The sequence below is a fragment of the Melospiza melodia genome, unplaced genomic scaffold, assembly GCF_035770615.1.
Source record: "Melospiza melodia melodia isolate bMelMel2 unplaced genomic scaffold, bMelMel2.pri scaffold_18, whole genome shotgun sequence".
NCBI classification, from domain to species: domain Eukaryota; kingdom Metazoa; phylum Chordata; class Aves; order Passeriformes; family Passerellidae; genus Melospiza; species Melospiza melodia.
Window position 1 is genome coordinate 12,506,275 of NW_026948525.1, and position 24,265 is coordinate 12,530,539.

A 24,265-nucleotide genomic window follows, 5' to 3' on the forward strand; every position below is an offset into this window, starting at 1 on the left:
TGCAGCGGGACCTGCCCTGCTGATTGCACAGGAAAGGCAGCTCCTGCTGGAGCAGGAGGCTCTGCCTGCAATGGGCTCCAACAACTCCAGACAGGCCCTGTTGACTTCAAAACTGCTTCCTAGAGCACTTTATTCTAATATTAGTTATAGCTCCTGAACTGTGGAGTAAATAACTCTGGTAAAGATCTTTCTGTCCAATCATGATCAGAATCAGCTAGAGCCATATTTATATAAATTTAACTGGGATTCCATTATTAATCCTGTGGGACAAATTTGGTTAAAGTTCAATTCCATCTGTCCAATATTTTACATATAAATCTTTGAAAAATTCTGGGGCTAGGATTGCATCCAGCCACTTACAGTCTCCTCTCATTGAAGGAATTTTAGAAGTCTGGGGGCCCTGCAGGGTTCTGAGGATCCATGGTGGCTGTTGGGTGTATTTTCCCCATGTCATAACTCAGCAGGAGTTTCTCCAATAAAGAAATAAAGCTTTTGCCTGAAGCTCCCACTGTGCCCATGACAGAACCCCTGTGAGTGTCTGGGACATTCCTGCTCTTTGGCAGCCTGGGGACTCCTGGGATGTCACTGTGGAGCCCTCACGAGTGCCTGTGACCGATTGGAGCCTTTGCAGCCCAAGGTCCCCTGGGATGTCACCATGGAATGACTGTGACTGCCTCCGACCACAGGGCTCTTTACCATCCTCAGAAAGCCCTGGGAGATGTCCATGGAGCCCCTGTCTCTGCCTGTGACACTCCAGATCTGGAACAGCCTGGAGACTCCTGGAAATGCCAATGGAACCCCTCTGAGGGCCTGTGACAAATCTGATCTAGCAGGCAACCATCAGCAGGACCCTGCTGCTATGGTCAGTTTCCATGGTAACCATCACCAGCTCCCTGTTGCTATGGTCAGTTTCCGTGGCAACCATCCCCAGCCCCCTGTTGCTATGGTCAGTTCCTCAGCAGCTCCATGGAGACCCCATGCCAGGGGTGGTTGCCATGGACACCAGCTCAGGCCTGCAGGCAGAGACCGTTGCCATGGCAACCATTGGCAGCCCCATCCCCAGGCTCATGGGATCCCAGAACCACAGAATTGGCTGAGCTGGGAGGGACCCATCAGGATCCTCCCTCCAGTCCAACTGCTGGCCCTGCACAGGACACCCCAACAATGCCAGCCTGGGCCTGGCAGCGCTGTCCAAACGCTGCTGGAGCTCAGAGAGCCCTGGAGCTGGGACCCTTCCCTGGGGAGCCTGGGCAGGGCCCCAGCAGCCTCTGGGCAAAAACCTTTCCCTGACATCCAACCTGAGCCTGCCCCGACTCAGCTGCAGCCGTTCCCTCCACTCCTGTCCCTGGGCACCAGAGGGAAGAGGTTCCCACAGCCCCAGCCAGGGACCCGCTCCCAAGGCTGTTGCCGTGGCCACCAGGGCTGGGACCAGCTGGGATGCCTGGTTTCCACGGGCCGGGGTTCAGGAATGGGATTCCCCAATTTCCTGCTCCTGCTAAAACCTTGCTGCCCTCGCTGCCCTCCTGTCTCCCATTGAAAGCACAAAAGGCAAAGATCCCGGGCTGGGATAAGAACAATTTATTGGGAACAGCAGCAAGATAAGAAACAAATGGATCAGAAACAATATTGATAACAAAAGTGGTAAATAAAATTGTTTACAAGGAAAAGTTAAACACAACTCACAGGGACTGCCTGGCCACAATTTCCCCTGTCTGCAAAGGACACCCTTCTCCTCAGGAAGAGAGAGAGACCCTTTCCTGCCCCTGGCAATGACCTGAGGTGAGAGTGAATGTAATGACAAGGCTGTGGCCAGACCCTCATGTTCTTCAATCTCATATCACGTCATTGGCAGGGGCAGGAATAGGGACAGGTGTCCTCCCAGACGGAATCACAAGGAACATGTACCACCATGGCTCTTCCCAATGTGGGACCTCACATGGGGGATGAAGCTGGAACTGGGGATAAAGCTCCCCCTGCAGTTGGAGCATTTACAGGACTTCCATTACCAGTGAATCTATTGGTGTCTGGTCAAGTGAGAGCTCCGGGTGAAGCTCTTCCCACACTGGGGAAACTCGTAGGGCCTCTCCCTAGTGTGGATGCGCCGGTGGATGATGAGGGTGAAATTTTGCTTTAAGCCCTTCCCGCAGTTGGGGCAGTGGAAGGGCCTCTCATCCATGTGAATCCACTCGAGCAGGAGGAGATTGGAGCTGCTCTGAAATCTCTTCCCACAGGTTGGGCACTCGTAGGGCCTCTCTCCAGTGTGGGTGTGCCGGTGGGTGACAAGGTGGGAGTTTTGCTTGAAGCCCTTCCCGCACTCAGGGCAGAGGAAAGGCCTCTCCTTGGTGTGAACCTGCTGGTGCTGGAGGAGATGGGAGCTGGTCCAAAACCTCTTCCCACACTCAGGACACTCGTAGGGCCTCTCCCCAGTCTGGATGCACAGGTGGGTGATGAGGACAGAGCAGCAGCTGAACCCTTTCCCACATTCCCCACACTCGTAGGGCCATTCCCTGGTGTGGATCATCTGATGGCAGATCAGGCTGCTGCTCTGCTTGAAGCTCTTCCCACACTGCAAGCACTTGTGGCGCTTCTCCCCATCATGAAGCTGCTCATGGACTACCAACTCTGAGCTCTGGCTGAAGCTCTGTCCACCTTCCTGGCACAGAGTGGGTCTTTCCTCCTCAGAGCAACCTGGGCTGTGTTTGAAGCCCCTCCTCCTTTGGAATCTCCGTGGATTTTCCTCCCCACTGTAATTCTGCACTGTGGAGTCACTCGAAACTGTCTCTTCCATGAGGTTCTTCCAAGGAGATTTGTCCTCTGTGGTCTCCATCCTCAGCCTCTTGTCTGGGGGAGGAAGGACAAGGAGAGGATGGAATTTACCTATGTGCCAGACGGAAGAGGAAGAAGATCCCCCCAGTGCATCCCCAGCAGGACAGTGTTGGCAGCAGGGTTGTCCTGCATCCAGGGGTCTGTGCTGGGCTGGGAGATGGAGCAGGAGAGAGGGGGAAAGGGGCACTGACTTCCTCCTCACCTGCCCGGGTGTCCCAGGGCTCCTTCCTTTTCCTCAAAGCCTCCTCCTCCATCCAATCAAGATTTGGGAATGGGAAATCCTGTTCTGGGAAAAAAACTAAGGGTGTGCACATTGTCTTTTGTTCTGGTTTGAAGGCAAACTTGGGGGAGAGTCTAAGTCGGAGTTACAATTTAAGAAGAAAATTTAGATCAGGGCAATGATACAGAAACACTGCCTTAAACTGACAGAGTCAGGATATAACCTGACACCCTGTTGGTCAGGATGGTGGCAGCAATCACATTAAATGGTGGCTTCAGTCCTGTTGGAGTGATCAACGTGATTCTGTCAGAGCAGTGATCCTGTAAAAGGGTCTGGTCTTCCTCTGAAGGTCCAGTGGTGGTTATGGAGATCTTGTCCTCTGGAAATCCAGTAGGCAAGCTGCTCCTGGTGTTGCAAGGCTCAGCTTATATCCAGGTAGGAATGCTTGACTCCTCCCCCTGGGCGGAGCATCCCACAATGGGATGATGGAATTTTATCAGTCCTGCAGTGACACTCAATGGCCCATTAGCAGAAGATATCTCCCCTGGAGGGCGTTATCAGGGCTGAGTCATGCAAGAGATAAAGAACACTGCCCTGGCTTTTTATAGCAGTTGATGAAGATGGGGATTGAAAACCTGCATTTGGTTACATCTTGCATGGCAACCTGAAACAGTGGGGTAATCCCTGCTCAGGGCGTGAATAACCCTCCCCCTACCCAAACTGGCTCAGGTGTAAAACCCCCACCCTGGGAAGCCCACACACACAGGGGACAATGTCACACTTGCCCTGCTCCAGGCTAGGTCTCTGTCCCTTGCTCTCTCCCCCTTCTCTCTTTCTTTCCATCTCTCTCTCTACCTCACATTTACTGTTCAATAAAATCCATTTGGATTTGGTCTCGTTAGCACCTTCCTGGCTGCAGAGGCATCTCTCTAATAATTTTCTTTACCAGATTGTGACATTATTTGGGCACAGTGAGATCAGGGCGCTGTTCTCTGACTCCAAATGCCTTTGACAACAGCATGGTTCCCTTCTCTGTTGAGGTTGTGGTTCTTTCTGGAAGAATTCTTGGTAACTTGGAAGGACTTGGAAACTGTCCCTCCTTCCTCCTGGGGAACTTATGGGAGAAATGATTAAGAAAATGGCTGTCCTGACTGACCAGTGAAAAAGAAAATATTTTGTTGTCCTTCCTTGAAAAGGGTGCTCGGGGCAGTCTCTGTCTCTCTCAGCCCAGGGAATGCTTGGGGCTCTCTGTCCCCTTGCCCTGGGGGATACTTGGGGGGTCTCCATCCCTCTGGCCTCAGGCAATGCCTGTGCAGGGCTGGGGACCAGGGGCTCTGTGTCCCTCTCACTGCTGAGGGTGCTCGGGGCTGGGGGGGCTCTCCGACCTTCTCACACCTGGGGAGGCCGGGGGGGTCTCTGTCCCTCTCAGCCCTGCTGTGACCCCACCCAAACATCATCGGGGTCAGAGGGACAGAGACACCCCCAAAGCCCCAGAAGGGCTGAACCTGGGATTTGGTTTGGGGCTGAGGATTAAGGAAGGGGCTGGAATTGGGGCTGGGTTGGAGTTGGGGCTGAGATTTGGATTAGAGCTGGGATTGGGGTTAAGGCTACACATGGGATTGGCTTTATGACTGGGGTTGGGATTGGGTCTGGGGCTAGACAAGTCTGGCACTGGGATGAGATTAAATACAGAACTGTGAGTGTGTCTAAACATGGAGTGAGATTGAGACCAGGGTCAGGGTCATGTTTGGGACTGAGCTCACCCAGAACAGGACAGAGGGATGTCACTGCAGGATGTCCCTGGCATCGTCCCAGCCCTCCTCAGGCACCTCCAAACATGAGGAGCAGCTGGGTGCTCCAAGATCCAGGTGCTCCCACCCTGTCCCTCAATACCAGGCCCAATACAGATTATGAAAAGGAAGGGAAAGCTCTGTGTAGCTGTCACAAAGCTGACAGGAATGAAGAGAAAAATTATTCTCCCATTTGGCAAAGCCCCCAAGCCTGTGAATTCAGAAGTTATTCTGGAATTTAGCTACTTGAGCTGGAGTTCTTGTGGGACTTTCTGCAGCCTTGTGTTCCTCATCGTGGGGTGAATGAACCTTGTCAGTCTGGCTGGTAGCATTTGCTCCCTTTCCTCCAGCAATTTTAACAAACTTTTCAAGGAAGGACAACAAAATATTTTCTTTACACGTGCCACCCACAACACCTATTTTCTTCATCAATTCTCCCATAAGTCGTTCAGAGGAAGCTGCATCCAAGTTTCCAAGAGTTCTTCCAGAGAGAACCACAACCATCCTAAGTGGAGGGAACCATGCTGTTGTTAAATGCACTTGGAGTCAGAGAATAGTGCCTAAACTCACTGTGCCAAAACAATGTCACGATCTGGTTAAGAAAATTATTAGAGAGATGCCTCTGCAGCCAGGAAGGTGCTAATGAGACCAAATCCAAAATGCATTTTATTGAACAGTAAATGTGAGGTAGAGAGAGAGATGGAAAGAAAGAGAAAAGGGGGAGAGAGCAAGGGAGTGACAGGGACAGAGACCTCCCCTGGAGCAGGGCAAGTGTGACATTGTCCACTGTCTGTGGCCTTCCCAGGGTGGGGGTTATTCACCCCTGAGCAGGGATTACCCCACTGTTTCAGGTTGCCATGCAAAATGTAACCAAATGCATGTTTTCAATCCCCATCTTCATCAACTGCTATAAAAAGCCAGGGCAGTGTTCTTTATCTCTTGCATGACTCAGCCCTGATAACGCCCTCCAGGGGAGATATCTTCTGCTAATGGGCCATTGAGTGTCACTGCAGGACTGATAAAATTCCATCATCCCATTGTGGGATGCTCCGCCCAGGGGGAGGAGTCAAGCATTCCTACCTGGATATAAGCTGAGCCTTGCAACACCAGGAGCAGCTTGCCTACTGGATTTCCAGAGGACAAGATCTCCATAACCACCACTGGACCTTCAGAGGAAGACCAGACCCTTTTACAGGATCACTGCTCTGACAGAATCACGTTGATCACTCCAACAGGACTGAAGCCACCATTTAATGTGATTGCTGCCACCATCCTGACCAACAGGGTGTCAGGTTATATCCTGACTCTGTCAGTTTAAGGCAATGTTTCTGTATCATTGCCCTGATCTAAATTTTCTTCTTAAATTGTAACTCCGACTTAGACTCTCCCCCAAGTTTGCCTTCAAACCAGAACAAAAGACAATGTGCGCACCATTTGTTTTCTTCCCAGAACAGGATTTCCCATTCCCAAACCTTGATTGGATGGAGGAGGATGCTGCGAGGAAGAAGAAGGAGCCCCGGGACACCCAGGCAGGTGAGGAGGAAGTCAGTGCTCCTTTCCCCCTCTCTCCTGCTCCATCTCCCAGCCCAGCACAGATCCCGGAACAAAAGACAATGTGCGCACCCTTTGTTTTTTTCCCAGAAGAGGATTTCCCATTCCCAAACCTTGATTGGATGGAGGAGGATGCTGCGAGGAAGAAGAAGGAGCCCCGGGACAGCCAGGCAGGTGAGGAGGAAGTCAGTGCTCCTTTCCCCCTCTCTCCTGCTCCATCTCCCAGCCCAGCACAGATCCCGGAACAAAAGACAATGTGTGCACCCTTTGTTTTCTTCCCAGAACAGGATTTCCCATTCCCAAACCTTGATTGGATGGAGGAGGAGGCTGAGAGGAAGAGGAAGGAGCCTTGGGATACCCAGGCAGGTGAGGAGGAAATCAGTGCCCCTTTCCCCCTCTCTCCTGCTCCATCTCCCAGCCCAGCACAGCCCCCCGCTGCAGGACAACCCTGCTGCCAAGACCGTCCTGCCGGGGATGCACTAGGGGAATCTCCTTCCCCTTCCTTCTGGAATGGAGGCAAATCCCATCTTCTCCTTGCCATTCCTTCCCCAGACAAAAAGCTGATGATGGAGACCAGGGAGGAAAAATCTCCTTGGCAGAACCAAATGGAAGAGGCTGTTTTGATTGACTCCACAGTGCAGAATTCTAATGGGGAGGAAAATCCCCAGAGATCCTGCAGGAAGAGGGGCTCCAAACCCAGCCCAGGGTGCGCTGAGGAGGAAAGACCCTCCCTGAGCCAGGACGGTGGACAGAGCTTCAGCCAGAGCTCAGAGCTGGTGGTCCATGAGGAGCTTCATGATGGGGAGAAGCACCACAAGTGCTTGGAGTGTGGGAAGAGCTTCAGGAAGATCAGCACCCTGATCTGCCACCAGATGATCCACACTGGGGAATGGCCCTATGAGTGTGGGGAGTGTGGGAAGGGCTTCAGCTACAGATCCGCCCTCGTCACCCACCTGTGCATCCACACTGGGGTGAGGCCCCACGAGTGTCCCCATTGTCAGAAGAGCTTTTGGACCAGCTCCGATCTCCTCAGGCACCAGCTCATTCACACTGGGGAGAGGCCTTTCTCCTGCCCTGACTGTGGGAAGGGCTTCAAGCGCAGCTCTGACCTCATTATCCACCAGCGCATCCACACTGGGGAGAGGCCCTACGAGTGCCCCACGTGTGGGAAGAGGTTTCAGACCAGATCAAATCTCCGTCTGCATGAGCGGATTCACACAGAGGAGAGGCCCTTCCACTGCCCTGACTGTGGGAAGGGCTTCAAGCAAAAGTCGACCCTCATCACCCACCGGCGCATCCATACTGGGGAGAGGCCCTTCGAGTGTCCCCAGTGTGGGAAGAGCTTCACCCAGAGCTCTGCCTTGACCAGACACCAACGGAGGCACCAGTAAGGGAAGCCCTGCAAATGCCAGAAACACAGGAACAGATTCATGCACCACTCTGGCTTCATCCCCCATTGGAGGGCCCACATTGGGAAGATCCCTGGTGATCCATTTTCCCTGTGATCCATCTGGGAAGACACCTGTCCCTTTTCCTGTCCTTGCAAAGACATGATGTGGGATTGAAGAATATGAGGGTCTGGCCATGGCCGTGTCATTACATTTACTCCCACCTCAGGTCATTGCCAGGGGCAGGAAAGGGACTCTCTCTCTCCCTCTGAGGAGAAGGGTGAAATTTCCGGGCAGGGGAAATGCATGGCCAGGAAGAGCCTGTTGTTGATGTATTGGTTTTCCCTGTAAACAGTTTTACTTATCCCTTCTGCTATCAATATTATTACTGTTTCTGTTTGTTCCTTATCTCATTGCTGTTCCCAATAAATTGTTCTTATCCCAGCCCAGGATCTTTGCCTTCCGTGCTTTCCATGGGAGGCGGGAGGGCAGTGAGGGCAGCGTGGTTTTAGTGGGAGCAGGAAATTGGGGAATCCCATTCCTGAAGCCCAGCCCATGGAAACCGAGCATCCCAGCTGGTCCCAGCCCTGGTGGCCATGGCAACAGCCTTGGGAGCGGGTCCCTGGCTGGGGCTGTGGGAACCTCTTCCCTCTGGTGCCCAGGCACAGGAGGGGAGGGAACAGCTGCAGCTGAGTCGGGGCAGGCTCCGGTTGGATGTCAGGGAAAGGTTTTTGCCCAGAGGCTGCTGGGGCCCTGCCCAGGCTCCCCAGGGAAGGGTCCCAGCTCCAGGGCTCTCTGAGCTCCAGCAGCGTTTGGACAGCGCTGCCAGGCCCAGGCTGGCATTGTTGGGGTGTTCTGTGCAGGGCCAGCAGTTGGACTGGAGGGAGGATCCTGATGGGTCCCTCCCAGCTCAGCCAATTCTGTGGTTCTGGGATCCCATGAGCCTGGGGATGGGGCTGCCAATGGTCGCCATGGCAACGGGCTCGGTCTGCAGGCCTGAGCTGGTGTCCATGGCAACCACCCCTGGCATGGGGTCTCCATGGAGCTGCCAAGGGACTGACCATAGCAACAGGGGCCTGGTGATGGTTGCCATGGAAACTGCGCATAGCAACAGGGGGCTGGTGATGGTTGCCCTGGAACCTGATCATAGCAACAGGGCATCCTGGTGATGGTTGCCATGGAAACTGACCATAGCAACAGGATCCTGATTGCCTGCTAAGGATCAGATTTGTCACAGGCCCTCTGAGGGGCTCCATGGGGACTTTCCAGGAGTCTCCAGGCTGTTCCAGAGCTGGAATGCCACAGGCACAGACCAGGGCTCCATGGAGACCTCCCAGGGCTTTCTGGGGATGGTAAAGAGCCCTGTGGTCAGACGCAGTCACAGCCATTCCATGGTGACATCCCAGGGGACCTTGTGCTGCAAAGGCACTGATCTGTCACAGGCACTCACAGGGGCTCCACGGTGACATCCTAGGAGTACCCAGGCTGCCAAAGACCCAGGATGTCCCAGACACTCACAGGGGTTCCTGTCATGGGCAGATATATTTATATAAATATGTATTCTCTATTATGATTAGACAAATGATTATGGTAATCATTAGGTAATCATTAGGTAATGATTAGACAAAATTGCCTTAATCAGAAATATTTATGCCAGGATGTAAGAGATGTAAAATATATTATACAGAGCACTAAGAAATTATTTCAAAGCAACTGTATTAAGCAAAACTTGTAATTAAGCAGAGATTGGTGTCACTCCCCCAGACCAATGACCACAGGCAATTCCCTTTGGCTCAGCCTGGAGCAGTGAACTTGAGGGTTTCCCCACCACTGGGACGAATCCCCACACCCCTCAAGAAGGAAAATGTCAGGAGATGCTGCCATTAAAATTTGGGATGGGGCTTTTCCAGTCTGAGGTGCTTCCCTGTCAGTCAGATGTGCCCAGGCTGGGCCAGCTCAGCAGCTCTGCAGAAGCTCTCAGTGGTGTCACTTGGTTGTTCCTTTCTCTGGGGATTTTTCCAGCTCTGCCACAGCTTCAGCTCCCTCTGAGGATGTTGAACTTTGAGATGGAGGAGTCAGGCTGGTTTCAGCATTATTCACCCCCAAAGCAGTGTGACTCCCCTCCTTCATTTCCCACTGGGGGCGTTGCAAACAGGACCTTGCTGGAGTTGTTGGAGCCCATTGCAGGCAGAGCCTCCTGCTCCAGCAGGAGCTGCCTTTCCTGTGCCATCAGCAGGGCAGGTCCCACTGCAGGAAAAGCCCCAGGCCAGCCCCAGCACAGGGAAGGGCTCGGGCACAAGGGCAGAGTGCCGTGCTGGGAGCTGTGCCAGGGAGAGCCTGAGGCACCAAAGGCACCTTGGCAGCAGCAGCTGCTTGCAGGCCATGGCCAGAAGCCTCCCTTGGCAATCCGGCCTGGTGGCCACCACTGCAGAGCTGCTGCCTCAGGGCTCATTCCTGGCTGGGCTCTGAAAAGCCACTTCTGCCCCAGGAGCCTGACTGGGAAGCCATTGGCCCCAGCACCTTGGGGACAAGATATTAATGACAAAACTCTTCATGGCAGCAGAGCCAAGGCAGGGGCAGAGGAAAGGGCAGAGCCAGGCCCACGGGACAGGGCTGCCATGGTGGGGGCTGTGAGGTCACTGCCCCTGCAGCAGCCTGGCTGCCCTCAGCAGCCATTCTGGCCAGAAGCGTTGTGAGGGCACCCAGCACATCAGACAACCCACAATGCAGGAATTCTGTCACTAGGGATGAGAGGGTTTCAATGCGCAAGGCTACACAAATCTCCTGCTCTTGGACAATTCCAGGGATGGGTAATCCACTTCTCTGGAAAAACAGCTGCAGTTTCCTGCCACTTTCTTAATTGTAAAATATTTCCTCCTTCTAACAAATGTTAATTTGTCCCCATTCAGTTTAAAGATACTGACCTGTTTTCTGTCACTGTAGGATTTAGGAGAAAATAATTTCAAATGCTATTTTTCCCTTTTCACAGACCTTGGAGAGGACTCAAAAATCTCCCGGAATAGGGTTTGGATGCCTCATCACAAAACCAGCAGGGAGAGTCTGCGGCCCCTGTAGTCAGTGGTGTAGAGACTGAGGACAGAACAGGAATAGCCTGGGAAGGATTGAAGGGTGGTTTCAGAGAGGCTGGAGCTTTTCTTCATTGTGTAAAACAGCCAGAGAAAGGAACAATGGCACCAAGAGCAGCTGGGGAGGCCCAGATGCAACAGGACGAGAGCGAAATTTCTCTCCCAGGGCAGGGCTGTGTTGCACCACGTCCCCCAGAAGGAGCCTGGAGCAGCCCCAGGCTCTGTGTGGGCAGGCAGGGGCAGGCAGGAGACAGAGCTGTCAGCAAAGGAACGGCCCAGCCTCGTGGGGCAGCCGGGGGATGCCGACAGCCTGCAGGGACAGAGGCACAGGGCAGGGACACCGTGGGACAGCCTGGGCTGCACAGGGCACAGGGATGGGGAGCAGCTGCAAGACAGCCCTGCCAGAGCCAACTTGGGCAGCACTTTGGCCATGGCTGCTGGGCTTGGGCCTGAGGCCACGAGGGGACAAGTGACCCTTGCAGGGCTGGGGCCTCATTGCCTCCTTGTCCCTGCTCAGCAGCCTGGCAGGGGCCGCCCCATGCTCCTGTCCCTGGCATTGCTCATGCCCACATGCCAGTGCCCATCCCGGGAAGACCCCGGAGCAAGGAGGGAAAGACAGGATCTGCCTGGCCAGGGGCTGGGGCTCAGGCCTGGGCCCTTTGCATTCCTGACACACATTCAGGTATGGTCAGCACCAGAGACACCTTTGCCTTGCTTGTCCCCAGCTGTCATCACTGCCTCCAGTGTTCTGCTCTACCTGGAACTTGTCAACGCTTTCTCACTTGTGTCCCTGACAGGGATCTATTCATAACACAAGAAACTTCAGGGTTTCAATAGAACTGAGCCCCTGAGGGTCCTGTGACGTCCCTGAGCGGGTTGTGACATCACAGAGCTGGCTGTGACATCACAGAGTAGGAGCTGAGGCCATAGAGCAGAGTCTGCCATCATAGAGGGTGGCTCTGTGGCATCAGAGAGTGGGTTGTGACATCACCTGGTAGCTGTGTAACATCACAGAGCAGGCTGTGACATCACAGAACAGATTGTGACATCAGAGGGTGACTTTGTGACATCAGTCTTCTGTGACGTCACAGCACTGCTGTATGAAATTACAGGGTGACATAGAGTTGGTTCTCTGCCATCACAGGGGCAGTGTGACATCACAGGGGCAGTATGACATCACAGGAACTGTGTGACATCACAGGAGCTGTGTGACATCACAGGGGCTGTGTGACATCATGGGGGCTGTGTGAGGTCCCTGGGTAGGTCACTCTGCCCCGGCCCCCCTCACAGTTCCCCCAGAGCAGTCCAACCCTGCTCATGCACAGCAGGGTCCCCTGTCCCTCTGGGTCCCCCCTGCCCCGCAGCCTCCCCCAGAGGATGTTCCAGGAGATCGACCCCAGAGCCTGACACGGGGACGGGGGGACGGGGCCCTGGGAGTGGCACAGGGGGACAGGGACCCCCCGGCAGCCTCCCCGTGTCCCCCAGGGCGAGAGCCAGGGCCAGGGCTCCTTCTCCCTGCTACCAACGAGGCCTTGAGAGCGCTGAAATAATCCCCAGCAATTGATCATCAAAAACCAGACTGAATATTAAGGGACAGCACCACAGAGTTCCTTGGCAAGAGTCACTCTGCTGGTGACTGGACACTTCGTCACAACAAGGAAACAAAGCAACAACAAAAACAAACAGAAGCCAGGCAATCAAACCAGAAATTAACCAAGAAATGTCCCTGTGTGTGTGTGACACAAGTGAGGCTACAGATAAAAGGAATACCGCCCAAAGGCTTAACAGGCCTCACACCTAACAGGACTTATACCTTAAATGTGACTGATACCTTAAACATTAAAATTTAGCAAAACAATAGCATTTAACACTTTTTAACCTAACTTATAACCTATGACTTAGCAATTTAACAGAGGAATAACACTTAACAATATTTAACTTAACCAATAACTTAAATAAAATGTAACAATTTAGCAAAAGAACAACTCTTAGCAGCATTTAATTTAGCTTAGACCTTGTGACTCAACCTTACTTACTGATATCTGGATATCTGACTGACTCAGCTATCCAAGGCATTCAAGCCCCTCAGAGAGCAGCATTTCTGCCACATTTCCCCAGCACAGGCACTCCTGCGCACACAGACACCAAGAGTCAGTGTAAGGCACCTGTGAGCAATTCCCCTGAGGGCAGGAAATGCTCACTGTGGATCCTTTGGCATCTCCCCAACAAAGGAAAAAGGGTTGAGCCTGGAGGAGTGGGGGGATCGGCCCAGGCTCCGAAAGTTCCCGGCTGGGAGAGGCCCCACTCAGAGGGAGTCGCTGGCCCAGGAGAGCTCCAAGGGCTCCTTTTGGAGCACTGTTTGCAGGGCCCCAAGAGAGGCGCTTCAGTTCCAGCAATGGTTCATCCCGGCCACACTTGGCACCAACAGCTTTCTTTGGCAGTGTGAGAACAGGCATCTTCTGCCACTGAGGGAACAGAAACAGGTCCCAGGGCTGCTGCTTAAGGACCCAGGAGCTGGTTGGGCAGCACACTGCCTGGAGCAGACAGTGTTTGTGATGAGCTGCAGAGGAGCTGAGCCCAGGGGCTGTTGGCCAAGACCAAGGCCCAAGGAGCATTTCTGAGCTGGCAGGGCGGCCTGAGAAGGGGAGGGGGGAATGCAGCAGCACAGGGCCCATGGAACCAAGAGACCATTGTGACACTGGGGCCCTGTGAGAGCAAGGGACCATTGTGACACTGTGGGGCCTCATGGAATCATGGAGAGCACTGTGACATTGCTGGGTCTCATGGAACCAAGGGGACTGTACTGACACTGTGTGGCTCCATGGAATGTAGGGATCATTGTGACACTGGGAGGCTCCATCAAACCAAGGGTCCATTGTGACACCAAGGGGCCTCATGGCACCATGGAGACCATTGTGACAATTTGGGGTGGCATGGGACCAAGGGGCCATTGGGACACTGTGGGACTCCATGGAGCCAAAGGTCCATTATGACATTGCAGGGCCTCATGAAACCATGGGGAGACCATTAAGACACTTCACAGCCTCATGGAACCAAGGAGCCATTGTGACACTGAGGGGACTCATGGAATCATGGAGACCATTGTGATACTGCAGGGCCTTATGAAACCTAGGGGCCATTGTGACACTGCTGGACCCCTTGGAAACAAGTCACCATTATGGCACTGTTTGTATGACCCCATAAAAACAAGGGAACACAGAACAGCTCTGGCTGGTTTGGCCTCCCAGGGACAATCTGACTGGTTCAGCCTCCCAGGGACCATCTGACTGGTTCAGCTGACCTTAGCATGTTGAGGGTCTCTTTTCTTCTGCTGCTGGAACACTGGGGCTCCATGTTTTCCTTCCTATGGAAATGATCTCTCCTCCTCCAAGCATCCATGACCAGAATTGGGATTTCACCTCCGAATTTCCTTATATCCAGTGATTGTTCCAATAGGAATATTGCCAGGAGAAGTCTGTCTTGCAGTGGTTTCACAAGGGTCACTTCCCATCTGTCCTCAAACCACTGGGTTAGGCTCCATGCTTTCCTTCCCATGGAAAAGAACTGTCCTGCTTCTCCAGGTGCCTATGGCCAAGATTGGGCTTCCACCTCCAAAATTCCCATAATCCAAAGACTGCTACCAGACAAAATCTACCATTCCTGACAAGTCTGGCTGGCCTTGGCCTAGTGAGTCTCTCACCTGCCTTACAAACATTAGGCTCTGTGCTTTCCTTCCTATGGAAAAGAACTGTCCTGCATCTCTAGGCACCCATGGCCAGAATTGGGATTTCACCTCCAACATTCCCTATTCTGATAGACTGGAGGAGATTGTTGGCTGGAAACATTTCATATGTGGGGAGGAAGGGGCATGTCCAGCCTTGCCCTGCCCTGGAACCCCAGCCCTGCCCTGCCCTTTAACCCCAATCCCCCCAGAGCCTCTATCCCAGCTCAGCAGTGTCTGCCAGTCCCTGGCACAGCACAGGCAATGCTCCACAGCCACCTCTGCAGCCCCAGCCCAGCTCCTGAGGGACCAAATGACCCACAGTCCCAACTGGGGGAAGGGTCCAGGAAGACCAAGGGGAATTGAAGGCTGACCACAAGGCAAGCACACATCTTGACCCTACCTCCTCTTGGAATTTCCATCTTACCAGTGCTGGAATGCAGGAGCTGGTACCTGTGTATGTGCTTCTCTGTATCCTTTTTGCCTTTCTCTCTTTCTTCTGTTTCTTCTGTGTCTTCTTCTTCTGTTTCTGTGCTCCTGGAAATGTTGAGTAACTTAAAATTGAACAGGCTTAGAGTTTGTTAAGTTGAATGGGCCAAGTCAATGCTTTCAGAAGTGTTTTTTGTTGACTGATTATCTGTCGTAGTTTGACATGAGAAGAATTTTAAAAAGTAATACAACACTTTTTGTGTAACTGACAATCTGTTAAACCACTAAGATACTGAACACGTCTCTGTTAAACACAAATGTTAAAGACAAAAAAACCCAGGAACCTCCTCTTTCTTTTCCAGTCAACAAAGCAGCAGCAGGCCCTGGCCCTGGCCCCGTTCTCAACCAAACCAAACCAAACCAAACCAAGCTGTGGGGGCCTGAGTTAACTTATGTATTGTAAATATATGTATGGCAGTTAAAGATCTCTCTATTGTATTAGTGACCCTGCCCTGATTCTGGTTATTGTAAATGGGCTGCAGCTGTGATGTCCTTGATTGGGCAGCAGCTGTAGCCCATGGAGGTAGCTGAGATAAAAGGGGGCGGGGTGGTCAGGGAGAGCCTGGCAGAGGAGCCCTGACCGAGAAGCAACAACACCACTGCTGTGAAGATCTGCCGTGAGAAGACCATCGAGAGAAGGTATGGGACTCAGGAAATATAATTGTACAGCAATGTGAATACAACATCTGGTGACCCCGACATGATTCGAACACGCAGCCAAGGAAAGAAGGTATGGGACTCAGGAAATATAATTGTACAGCAATGTGAATACAACATCTGGTGACCCCGACGTGATTCGAACACGCAGCCAAGGAAAGAAGGTATGGAATCCCCCGGACAGCTGCGAGCTGTGGCAGCCTGAGAGCTGGGACTATAGAAGTAAAGACAGCTGCGAGCTGTGGCAGCCTGAGAGCTGGGACTATAGAAGTAAAGACAGCTGCGAGCTGTGGCAGCCTGAGAGCTGGGACCCTGAGAGCTGGGACTATAGAAGTAAAGACAGCTGCGAGCTCTGGCAGCCTGAGAGCTGGGACCCTGAGAGCTGGGACTATAGAAGTAAAGACAGCTGCGAGCTGTGGCAGCCTGAGAGCTGGGACCCTGAGAGCTGGGACTATAGAAGTAAGGACAGCTGCGAGCTGTGGCAGCCTGAGAGCTGGGACTATAGAGGTAAAGACAGCTGCGAGCTGTGGCAGCCTGAGAGCTGGGACAGATATGTGTGTGTGGCAGCCTGAGAGCTGGGACAGATATGTGTATGGCAGCCTGAGAGTTGGGACAGATATGTGTATTGTAGTTGTAGGGTTGCTAGAAGTAAAAGAGAAAAAAAGAAAAAAAGAGAAAAAAAGAAAAAAAAAAAAAAAAAGAAAAAAAAAAAAAAAAGGAGGATATGTATATATTCTATGTATGAGCTGTGGCAGCCAGAGAGCTGGGACTAGACAGCTGCGAGCTGTGGCAGCCTGAGAGCTGGGACAAAAATGTCTATGGTAATTGTAAAATTGGTAAAAGTAAAGGGGGAAATGTGGGGGCCTGAGTTAACTTATGTATTGTAAATATATGTATGGCAGTTAAAGATCTATTGTATTAGTGACCCTGCCCTGATTCTGGTTATTGTAAATGGGCTGCAGCTGTGATGTCCTTGATTGGGCAGCAGCTGTAGCCCATGGAGGTAGCTGAGATAAAAGGGGGCGGGGTGGTCAGGGAGAGCCTGGCAGAGGAGCCCTGACCGAGAAGCAACAACACCACTGCTGTGAAGATCTGCCGTGAGAAGACCATCGAGAGAAGGTATGGGACTCAGGAAATATAATTGTACAGCAATGTGAATACAACACCAAGCAACCCTGCCATGGGCTGAGCCCCTTCCCCCATCCCCAGGCCACTTCCCCCATCAGCCCCATTCTAACCAAACCAAACCCCAACAACTACCAAACAGGAAAACAAAAGAGGCTACAAAACCCCAACCAAAACAAAGCTAGCCACAGCTATTAAAATCTTACCATCAAGTCCCTTTCCTCCAACACAACTCAAACCAAAAACTCCTACAACCCACAACCCAGAAAAAATAACCCTACAACTAAAAACTGAAACACAAAAAAAAAGTCAAAAACAAACCATAAAACCAATCCTAACACAGCCAAACCACAACTTCCACCACAACTTACTGGCAGGTCAGGTGTCAGTCCTTTCAAAACGTCAATCCTCCCTTGAGTAAAGGAAAAAAGCAAAATATAAGCATATAAAAAACAATATGAAACCATCAAAGCCAGTAAACAAGAAAATAAATCCCAAATAAAAGAAGAAGAAAAATTACCTAAATCTAAAAACTATAATCCTCTTATAAACTATAAAGAAAAAAACTCTTTTTCTTTAAAATACAAAAAAAAAATAAATTCAAAATAATATCAAACCAACACCTCCATACTAAAATAAACAAATGTTAAAATAACTGGAATTTCATCAAAAGTTTAAACAGGAAAAAAAGTCCAGTATCCTCAAGAGAAAATCTCTATTCCCAGAGATAAAAATAATTTTAAAAGTAAATAATAAAAACTTTTACCTTTAAACAACTCATCTTTTAAACAATACCCCATAAGTCAACATGGCCCATCAGCAAACTGTAAAAAAGCTTGTAGCAATAAAAACAACTTTTACAATAACTAACTTCCACCAGCAACTGCTATCCATGACCAAATAAAGAACCACAAAAGCCCTATTTTTTCCTCTTGTAAAAAAATCTCCATAAGCTTAACACCAAAACTTCTCTCTCAAGGTAATCTAAAAAAACCACTATTCTAGAAATAGTAAACTAACTAGAAATTTTAAGTTTAGTTTCTCCACATTGTAAGTAAAAAGTTGTAAAGACAAAAAAAGTGTAATAAAGAGTTTATTTTAATTCTTTCTACTTTTTTTCGTTTTTAATTTACTTTTAATAACATTTTCTTTATACCCTTTTTAAATTTTAGGCCTACTTTACCTTTCTTGTAATCCTATCTTACAACAAAATACATACATAAATAATTAACCAACAATAAAAACCACCACATTCACAAATCCATTAATTAAGAAATCTCAAGATTAGAAAAATCTTGAATTAACAAACCAAAACCACTACAAAGTCATAAAGAACCTTTTGCCAAAGTTTCTCTGATTTTGTAAAGTTACCAGTAAAAGCTGTTTGGTTGTTTTGAGCTCCTGAGAATCTCCTGTTGGTATATCTCCAGGGAGTCCAACTCACAGCGCACAAACAATTGTAATTCCTTTCAAATGTCTCAGTGAGAGATTTGTTTCAGGGATGGGAGCAGGGCTTGTGTGTCCTGCTTGACACAGCCCAGGCAGGGCTTTCCCAGCCCCATTCCACACTCCATTTCCCAGCTGGAGCCGCTGGTGCCTCTGAGTTGTGCTGCCCCAGCCCCAGGGACGCTCTCCTTGTCTGCCCATTCCCCCACGGTCTCTGGGCAGGGATGGCCTCAGTGGGGGCTGCTGACATCCTCAGCAACTTGGAGGCTGCTGCTGAATTTTCCTGCTCCAGAGGCTTATTCAGCCTTCAGCTCTTCAGTGCAGGAATTCAGTGTCCCAGGGCTCATTAACATTCAGAACAGCTAAACAAGCTAAGCTTTTGGGAATAATTTGATTTAAGCGTTCAAATCAAACGAGTGGTTAATTAGTCAGATTTCAGAAGCCAATTCAATGTGAATACCCTGAATTTAAAAAAACAGCAAGAAAATATTTTTTTAGGTCCTGTAATTTTTTTTTTTACTAGTAATTCATTGAAATGTGCAATCTCCAATTGACATTGAATCCAAATACTTCCTCATGCAGTTATACTGGGTATGAAAATCAAGACCTTTCATGGCTGACAATCAATCAGACTCTGTCCCTACCCCCACCTCACCATTTTCCCCATCCAAAGCCGGCACTCAGAGCAGCCTTGTGCAAATCTGAGCTCCCTCCAGCCCACACTGGACCTAGCCAACAGACCACAGCTGAACAGGATATAACTTAATAAAAATTACACCAATAAAATAACAATCACACCAATACAAACTCTTCCCGGAGCTATGCGCAATGTCCCAGTATGTCTAATGAGTCCACTGTTCACAACTGATATGCATACTAAAATTAATTTTTGACTAGTGTGGTTCTGTGATAGATATAAACACAATTACGTTCTTGTATCAGGATTCTTGTCCTGGACTGAGGACAGAACAGCTCAAACAATTCCTGATTTGCAAATCTATCAGTGGTGGATGGAGAAGGGAGGTCAGGCTGCTCTTGGTGTTGAGGAAATGCTGAAAGCAGCCTGACTCATTTCATTTCCTCATGCCCTGGCTGATCTCCCCTCTTTCCCCTTCCACCCATTGGCTTTTGTCTCCCACCAGCCCCCCGGTGAAGAGCCTGGCTCTGTGTTCTCCATCCCCTCCTGGCTGGCACTGCCAGGCTGGGATGGGGAGCCCCTCAGCCTTCCCTGCTCCAGGCTGGACCAGCGCAGCTCCCTCAGCCTCTGCTCACAGCCCAAGGGCTCCAGCCCCACCTTGGAGGCCCTTCCCAGATCCTGCTCCAGCTGCCAGACATCTTTCCTGCCCTGGGCAACCCAACCCAGGCCACAGTGACCTGGATAATCCCCATCCTTGCTGTCCTGGTCAGACAGCCCTGGCCCCTTGTCCCCTGTCAGGCTCTGGGGTGGATCCTGTGGAACATCCTTTGGTGGAGGCTGTGGCTCCAGGTGGGCCGGGGGGATCCTGGGGGACAGGGACCCTGCTGGGCATGGACAGCATTGGAGTTGTTGGGAGAAACTGTGAGGGGGAGCTGGGGCAGAGTGACCAACCCAGTGACCTGACACAGCCCTGCTGGGATGTCACACAGCCCCTCTGGGATGTCACAGCCCCTCTGTGATGTCACAGCCCATTCTCTAATGTCACACAGCTGGTCTCTGATGTCACACCAGAGTCTGTGATGCCATAGTCTGCACTGTGATATCAGACCTCTGCCCTGTGATGTCACAGCTGGATCTCTGATGTCACAGAGGCAGACTATGATGCCATGGCTGCTCAATGACCTCACCTAACCCACTCTGTGATGTCATAGCCCACTCTGTGACCACATGGTACCAGATGATAAATTGTCTTCACCAGGTGAGCTCACACCTGGAGCTTGTTCTCCATAACCCCAGGCCTGTGGAAACCACACAGTGCCCATTGTGTGAGAAGGGAACTGGAAGTTCAGCAGCCTCAGTGTCCTGCCAGCTCTGCCAGGCCCATGGGAACATTGGGGTCCACGACCACCAGGGATGACCAGGGAGACTTCCAGGACAGGAGAATGCATGGGTGAAGGGGAGGGGAAATATATTAATGATTTTGGGGAAATGATTATCATATGTATTTTTAGTCCAGGACAATCAATGAATATGTATGCAAAATACAGAATATAAACAGAAACTTTCCTGTACTCAGCATGCACAGCTTTGGGAGGAGCTCTCCCCCGTGCATCCAGCTGAATAAAGAATGCTGCTTCTTAATGCTACATTGGGATTAAGGAATTTTCTGTTTTACTGAATTTTTGGTAACACTCCCACTGTCAAGGAAAGCTCTGTCTGCTGCTGTTCACAAACAGAGAAGGGCTGGTGGCAGATGTGGGGCTCAGAGGCTGCCTGGGGCACAGTGACCATGAAATAATGAAGTGTTCAATGCTCTGTGAAAGAGGGAGGGGCAGCAACAAAACTTCTGCACTGGAATTAGGAAGGGCAGACTTTGGCCTGTTTAGGAGGCAGATTTGGGGAATACCTAATCAGGTACTGATTGCTTTAAGGGAAACAGCCCTTAAAAACAAAAAGGGCCCAGGAAGGATGGACACATTTGAAGAAAGTAATGTTAAGCAGGAAGCATCAACATTGGATAGAAGATCAGGCAACTTAGGAAGTGTTTAAGGATGTCGTTTGGTCATGCAGAATGAAAAGCTGAGATGTGAAAGGTCAATTAGAATTTAACCTGGCCACTTCTGTCAAAAAAAATAGGAAATGTTTCTATAAATGAACTATTAGCAAAACATGGGATAAGGCGAACTTCTACACTTTATTGGATGCAGTGGAGAATATAGTAACCAAAGATAAGGAAAAGCCTACACTACTTAACACCTTGTTTGTCTCAATTTTCAATATTAGGACAGGTTGCCAACAGGACAAGTGTTCTCCTGAGCTGGTAGATGGGCACAGGCAGCAGAACAGCCCCTGGAATCCAGGTGGAAGCAGTGGGTGACCTGCTGAGCCACTCAGATGCTCACAGGTGTATGGGATTGGATGAGATCCATCCTAGGAGGTTGAGGGAGCTGTGGATGAGCTCCCCAGGCTGCGCTCCATCATTTACCATCAGTGCTGGCTCAGCAGGGAGCTCCCAGAGGACTTGAGGTGCCAGTGTGAATCCATCCCCAAGAAGGGCTGGAAGGAGGATCTGGGGACCTCCAGGCCTGTCAGCCTGACCTGGGTTTCCAGTGAGGTTATGGAACAGATCACCTTGAGTGCCATCCCAGGGCACCCACAGGATGGCCGAGGGGTCAGAGCCAGCCAGCGTGGATTTAGGAGTGGCAGGTCCTTCCTGAGTGATGTGATTCCTTTTATGACCAGGTGACCCACCTGTGGATGCAGGAAAGGCTGTAGATGTTGTGTGCCTGGAATTCAGCAAAGCCTTTAATGCTGTCTCTGACAGCATTCCCTGGAAAAGCTGCAGCCCACGGCTTGGGCAGGTTCCCTCCTTGCTGGGAGATTTAAGAGCTGGCTGGAGGCTGGGCCCAGAGAGTGGTGGGGATGGTGCTGCACCCAGCTGGTGTCCAGGCACTGGTGCTGTCCCCCAGGGATCTGTGCTGGGCCCAGTCCTGTTTAATATCTTCACTGGTGATCTGGGTGAGGGGATCGAGTCCACCATTCACAACTTGCAGATGGCACCAAGCTGGGTGTGAGTGTGGATCTGCTGGAGGGCAGGACAAGAAGACACAGCCTTAAGCTGCACCAGGGGAGGTTCAGGCTGGACAATAGGAAGGAGTTCTTCACAGAAAGGGTGAGTGAGAATTGGAATGGGCTGGCCAGGGGGAGGTGGCAGAGTCCCTGTCCCTCTTCAGTGGCACTTAGCGCCATGGTCTGTGTGACAAGGCAGTATGAGGGCATTGGTTGGGCTTGATGATCCCAAAGGTCTTTTCCAGCCTATTTGATTCTGTCATTCTGTGATAATTGGGACACTCTGGGGCCATTGTGACACTGCAAAGCCTCATGGAACTGAGAGGACCATGGTGACACCATGCAGCCCCATAGAACCAGGGGTCCACTGTTGTGCTCTGAGGCGAAATGGAACCAGGCAGTGCACCGTGACACTCTGGGTCCTTGTGGAACCACAGAGGCCATTGTGATACTGCAGGGCCTTGTGTAACCAAGGGGTTTCATCATTTTGACACTAGAACACCAAGGAGACCATTGGGAGACTCCAGGGCTCAGTGGAACCAAGGGGCCTTTCTGACACTGTGGGGCCTCATTGTGACAGTGCAGGATCCTGTGTCACCAAGGGGCCACTGTGACACGAGGGGGCCTCAGAGGATCTGGAAGAACGTTGTGACACTGTGTGTCCTCGTAGAAACAAGGAGTCCATTGTGACACTGAGGGGACTTGTGGAACTACAGAGACCATGGTGACAGTGTGGGACCTCATGTACCCATGGGGCCATTGTGACACTCTGGGGCCTCATGGAACGAAGGGGCCACTGTGAAACTGCAGCACCAACAAGAACATGTGAAGCCCCATGGAACCAAGGAGTCCATTGTCATATTTTGGGGCCCCATGGAACCAAGGAGACCATTGTTGCTCTGCATGGTCTCATGGGCCCAAGGAGAACAGTGTGACAGTGCATGGCCTTGTGTTACCAAGAGGCCATTGTGACACTGAGGGGCCCCTTGGAACCTAGGACATCTTTGCAGATGACACCAAGCTGGATGTGAGTGTTGATCTGTGGGAGCATAGAAGGGCTTTGCAGAGAGACCTGGAAAGGCTGGATTGAGGGGCTGAATCCAGCAATTTCAGGTTTAAAAAATCCAAGTACCCGGCCCTGCAATTTGGCCCCAGTGCTATAGGCTGGGGATGGAGTGGCTGAACAGCAGCCAGGCAGAAAGGGACCTGCAGGGACTGATGGACAGCAGGCTGGACATGAGCCATCAGTGTGACCAGGTGGCCAAGAAGGCCAATGGCTCCTGGCCTGGCTCAGGAATGGTGTGGCCAGCAGGAGCAGGGCTGATGTGCCAGCACTGGTCTGCCCCCAGCTCTGCACACAGACATTGCTGCTGCAGCTCCAGAGAAGGCAACAAAAGGGCATCTCTGCAGAAAACTTTGCTGGGACATCCTTTACTTCCTTTAAATACACCAAGAGTGCAGTCCCCAATTGACACAGTCAATGGGGAAGGTGGAGAGAAACGAAATGAGAAATGGCACAAGCAATGATGTTTCTTTGTGGACAGAATGGAAAAACTAAAACAAAGGAAAGAAATCTCCAAAATGAACCAACAAGAAGTATCAAAAACTAGTTTTATTACAAGTGATTTGCAGAAATTGACCAGCAGTTTAATGTTCCTGAAAGCACCCAGTCATCAGTCTCCTCACAGCAGCCTTGAGCTCCTGGTTCCTCAAGCTGTAGATGAGGGGGTTCAGGGCTGGAGGCACCACTGAGTACAGAACTGACACAGCCAGATCCAGAGATGGGGAGGAGAGGGAGGGAGGCTTCAGGTGAGCAAACATGACAGTGCTGATGAACAGGGAGACCACAGCCAGGTGAGGGAGGCAGGTGGAAAAGGCTTTGTGCCGTCCCTGCTCAGAGGGGATCCTCAGCACGACCCTGAAGATCTGCACATAGGAGAAAACAATGAACATAAAACAACCAAATAGCAAGCAGGCACTAACTGCAATTAGTCCCAGTTCCCTGAGTGAAGAATTTGAGCAGGAGAGCTTGAGGATCTGTGGGATTTCACAGAAGAACTGGCCCAGGACATTGCCATGGCACAGGGGCAAGGAAAATGTATTGGCTGTGTGCAGCAGCGAATAGAGAAAGGCACTGGCCCAGGCAGCTGCTGCCATGTGGGCACAAGCTCTGCTGCCCAGGAGGGTCCCATAGTGCAGGGGTTTGCAGATGGACATGTAGCGGTCGTAGCACATGATGGTCAGAAGAGAAAGCTCTGTT

General features: G+C 51.1%; 1 protein-coding gene across 1 annotated transcript; it reads right to left on the reverse strand.

The window, feature by feature from the left end:
- Positions 1-7,574: 7,574 nt before the first annotated feature.
- On the reverse strand, positions 7,575-24,204 carry LOC134433377 (olfactory receptor 14J1-like; the record flags this gene model as incomplete). The annotated part of the gene is made up of 2 exons (XM_063182233.1): positions 7,575-7,586; positions 23,743-24,204. Coding segments are annotated over 2 exons (474 nt in total), but the record flags the coding sequence as incomplete, so codon positions are not given.
- Between the last annotated feature and the right edge of the window lie 61 nt (positions 24,205-24,265).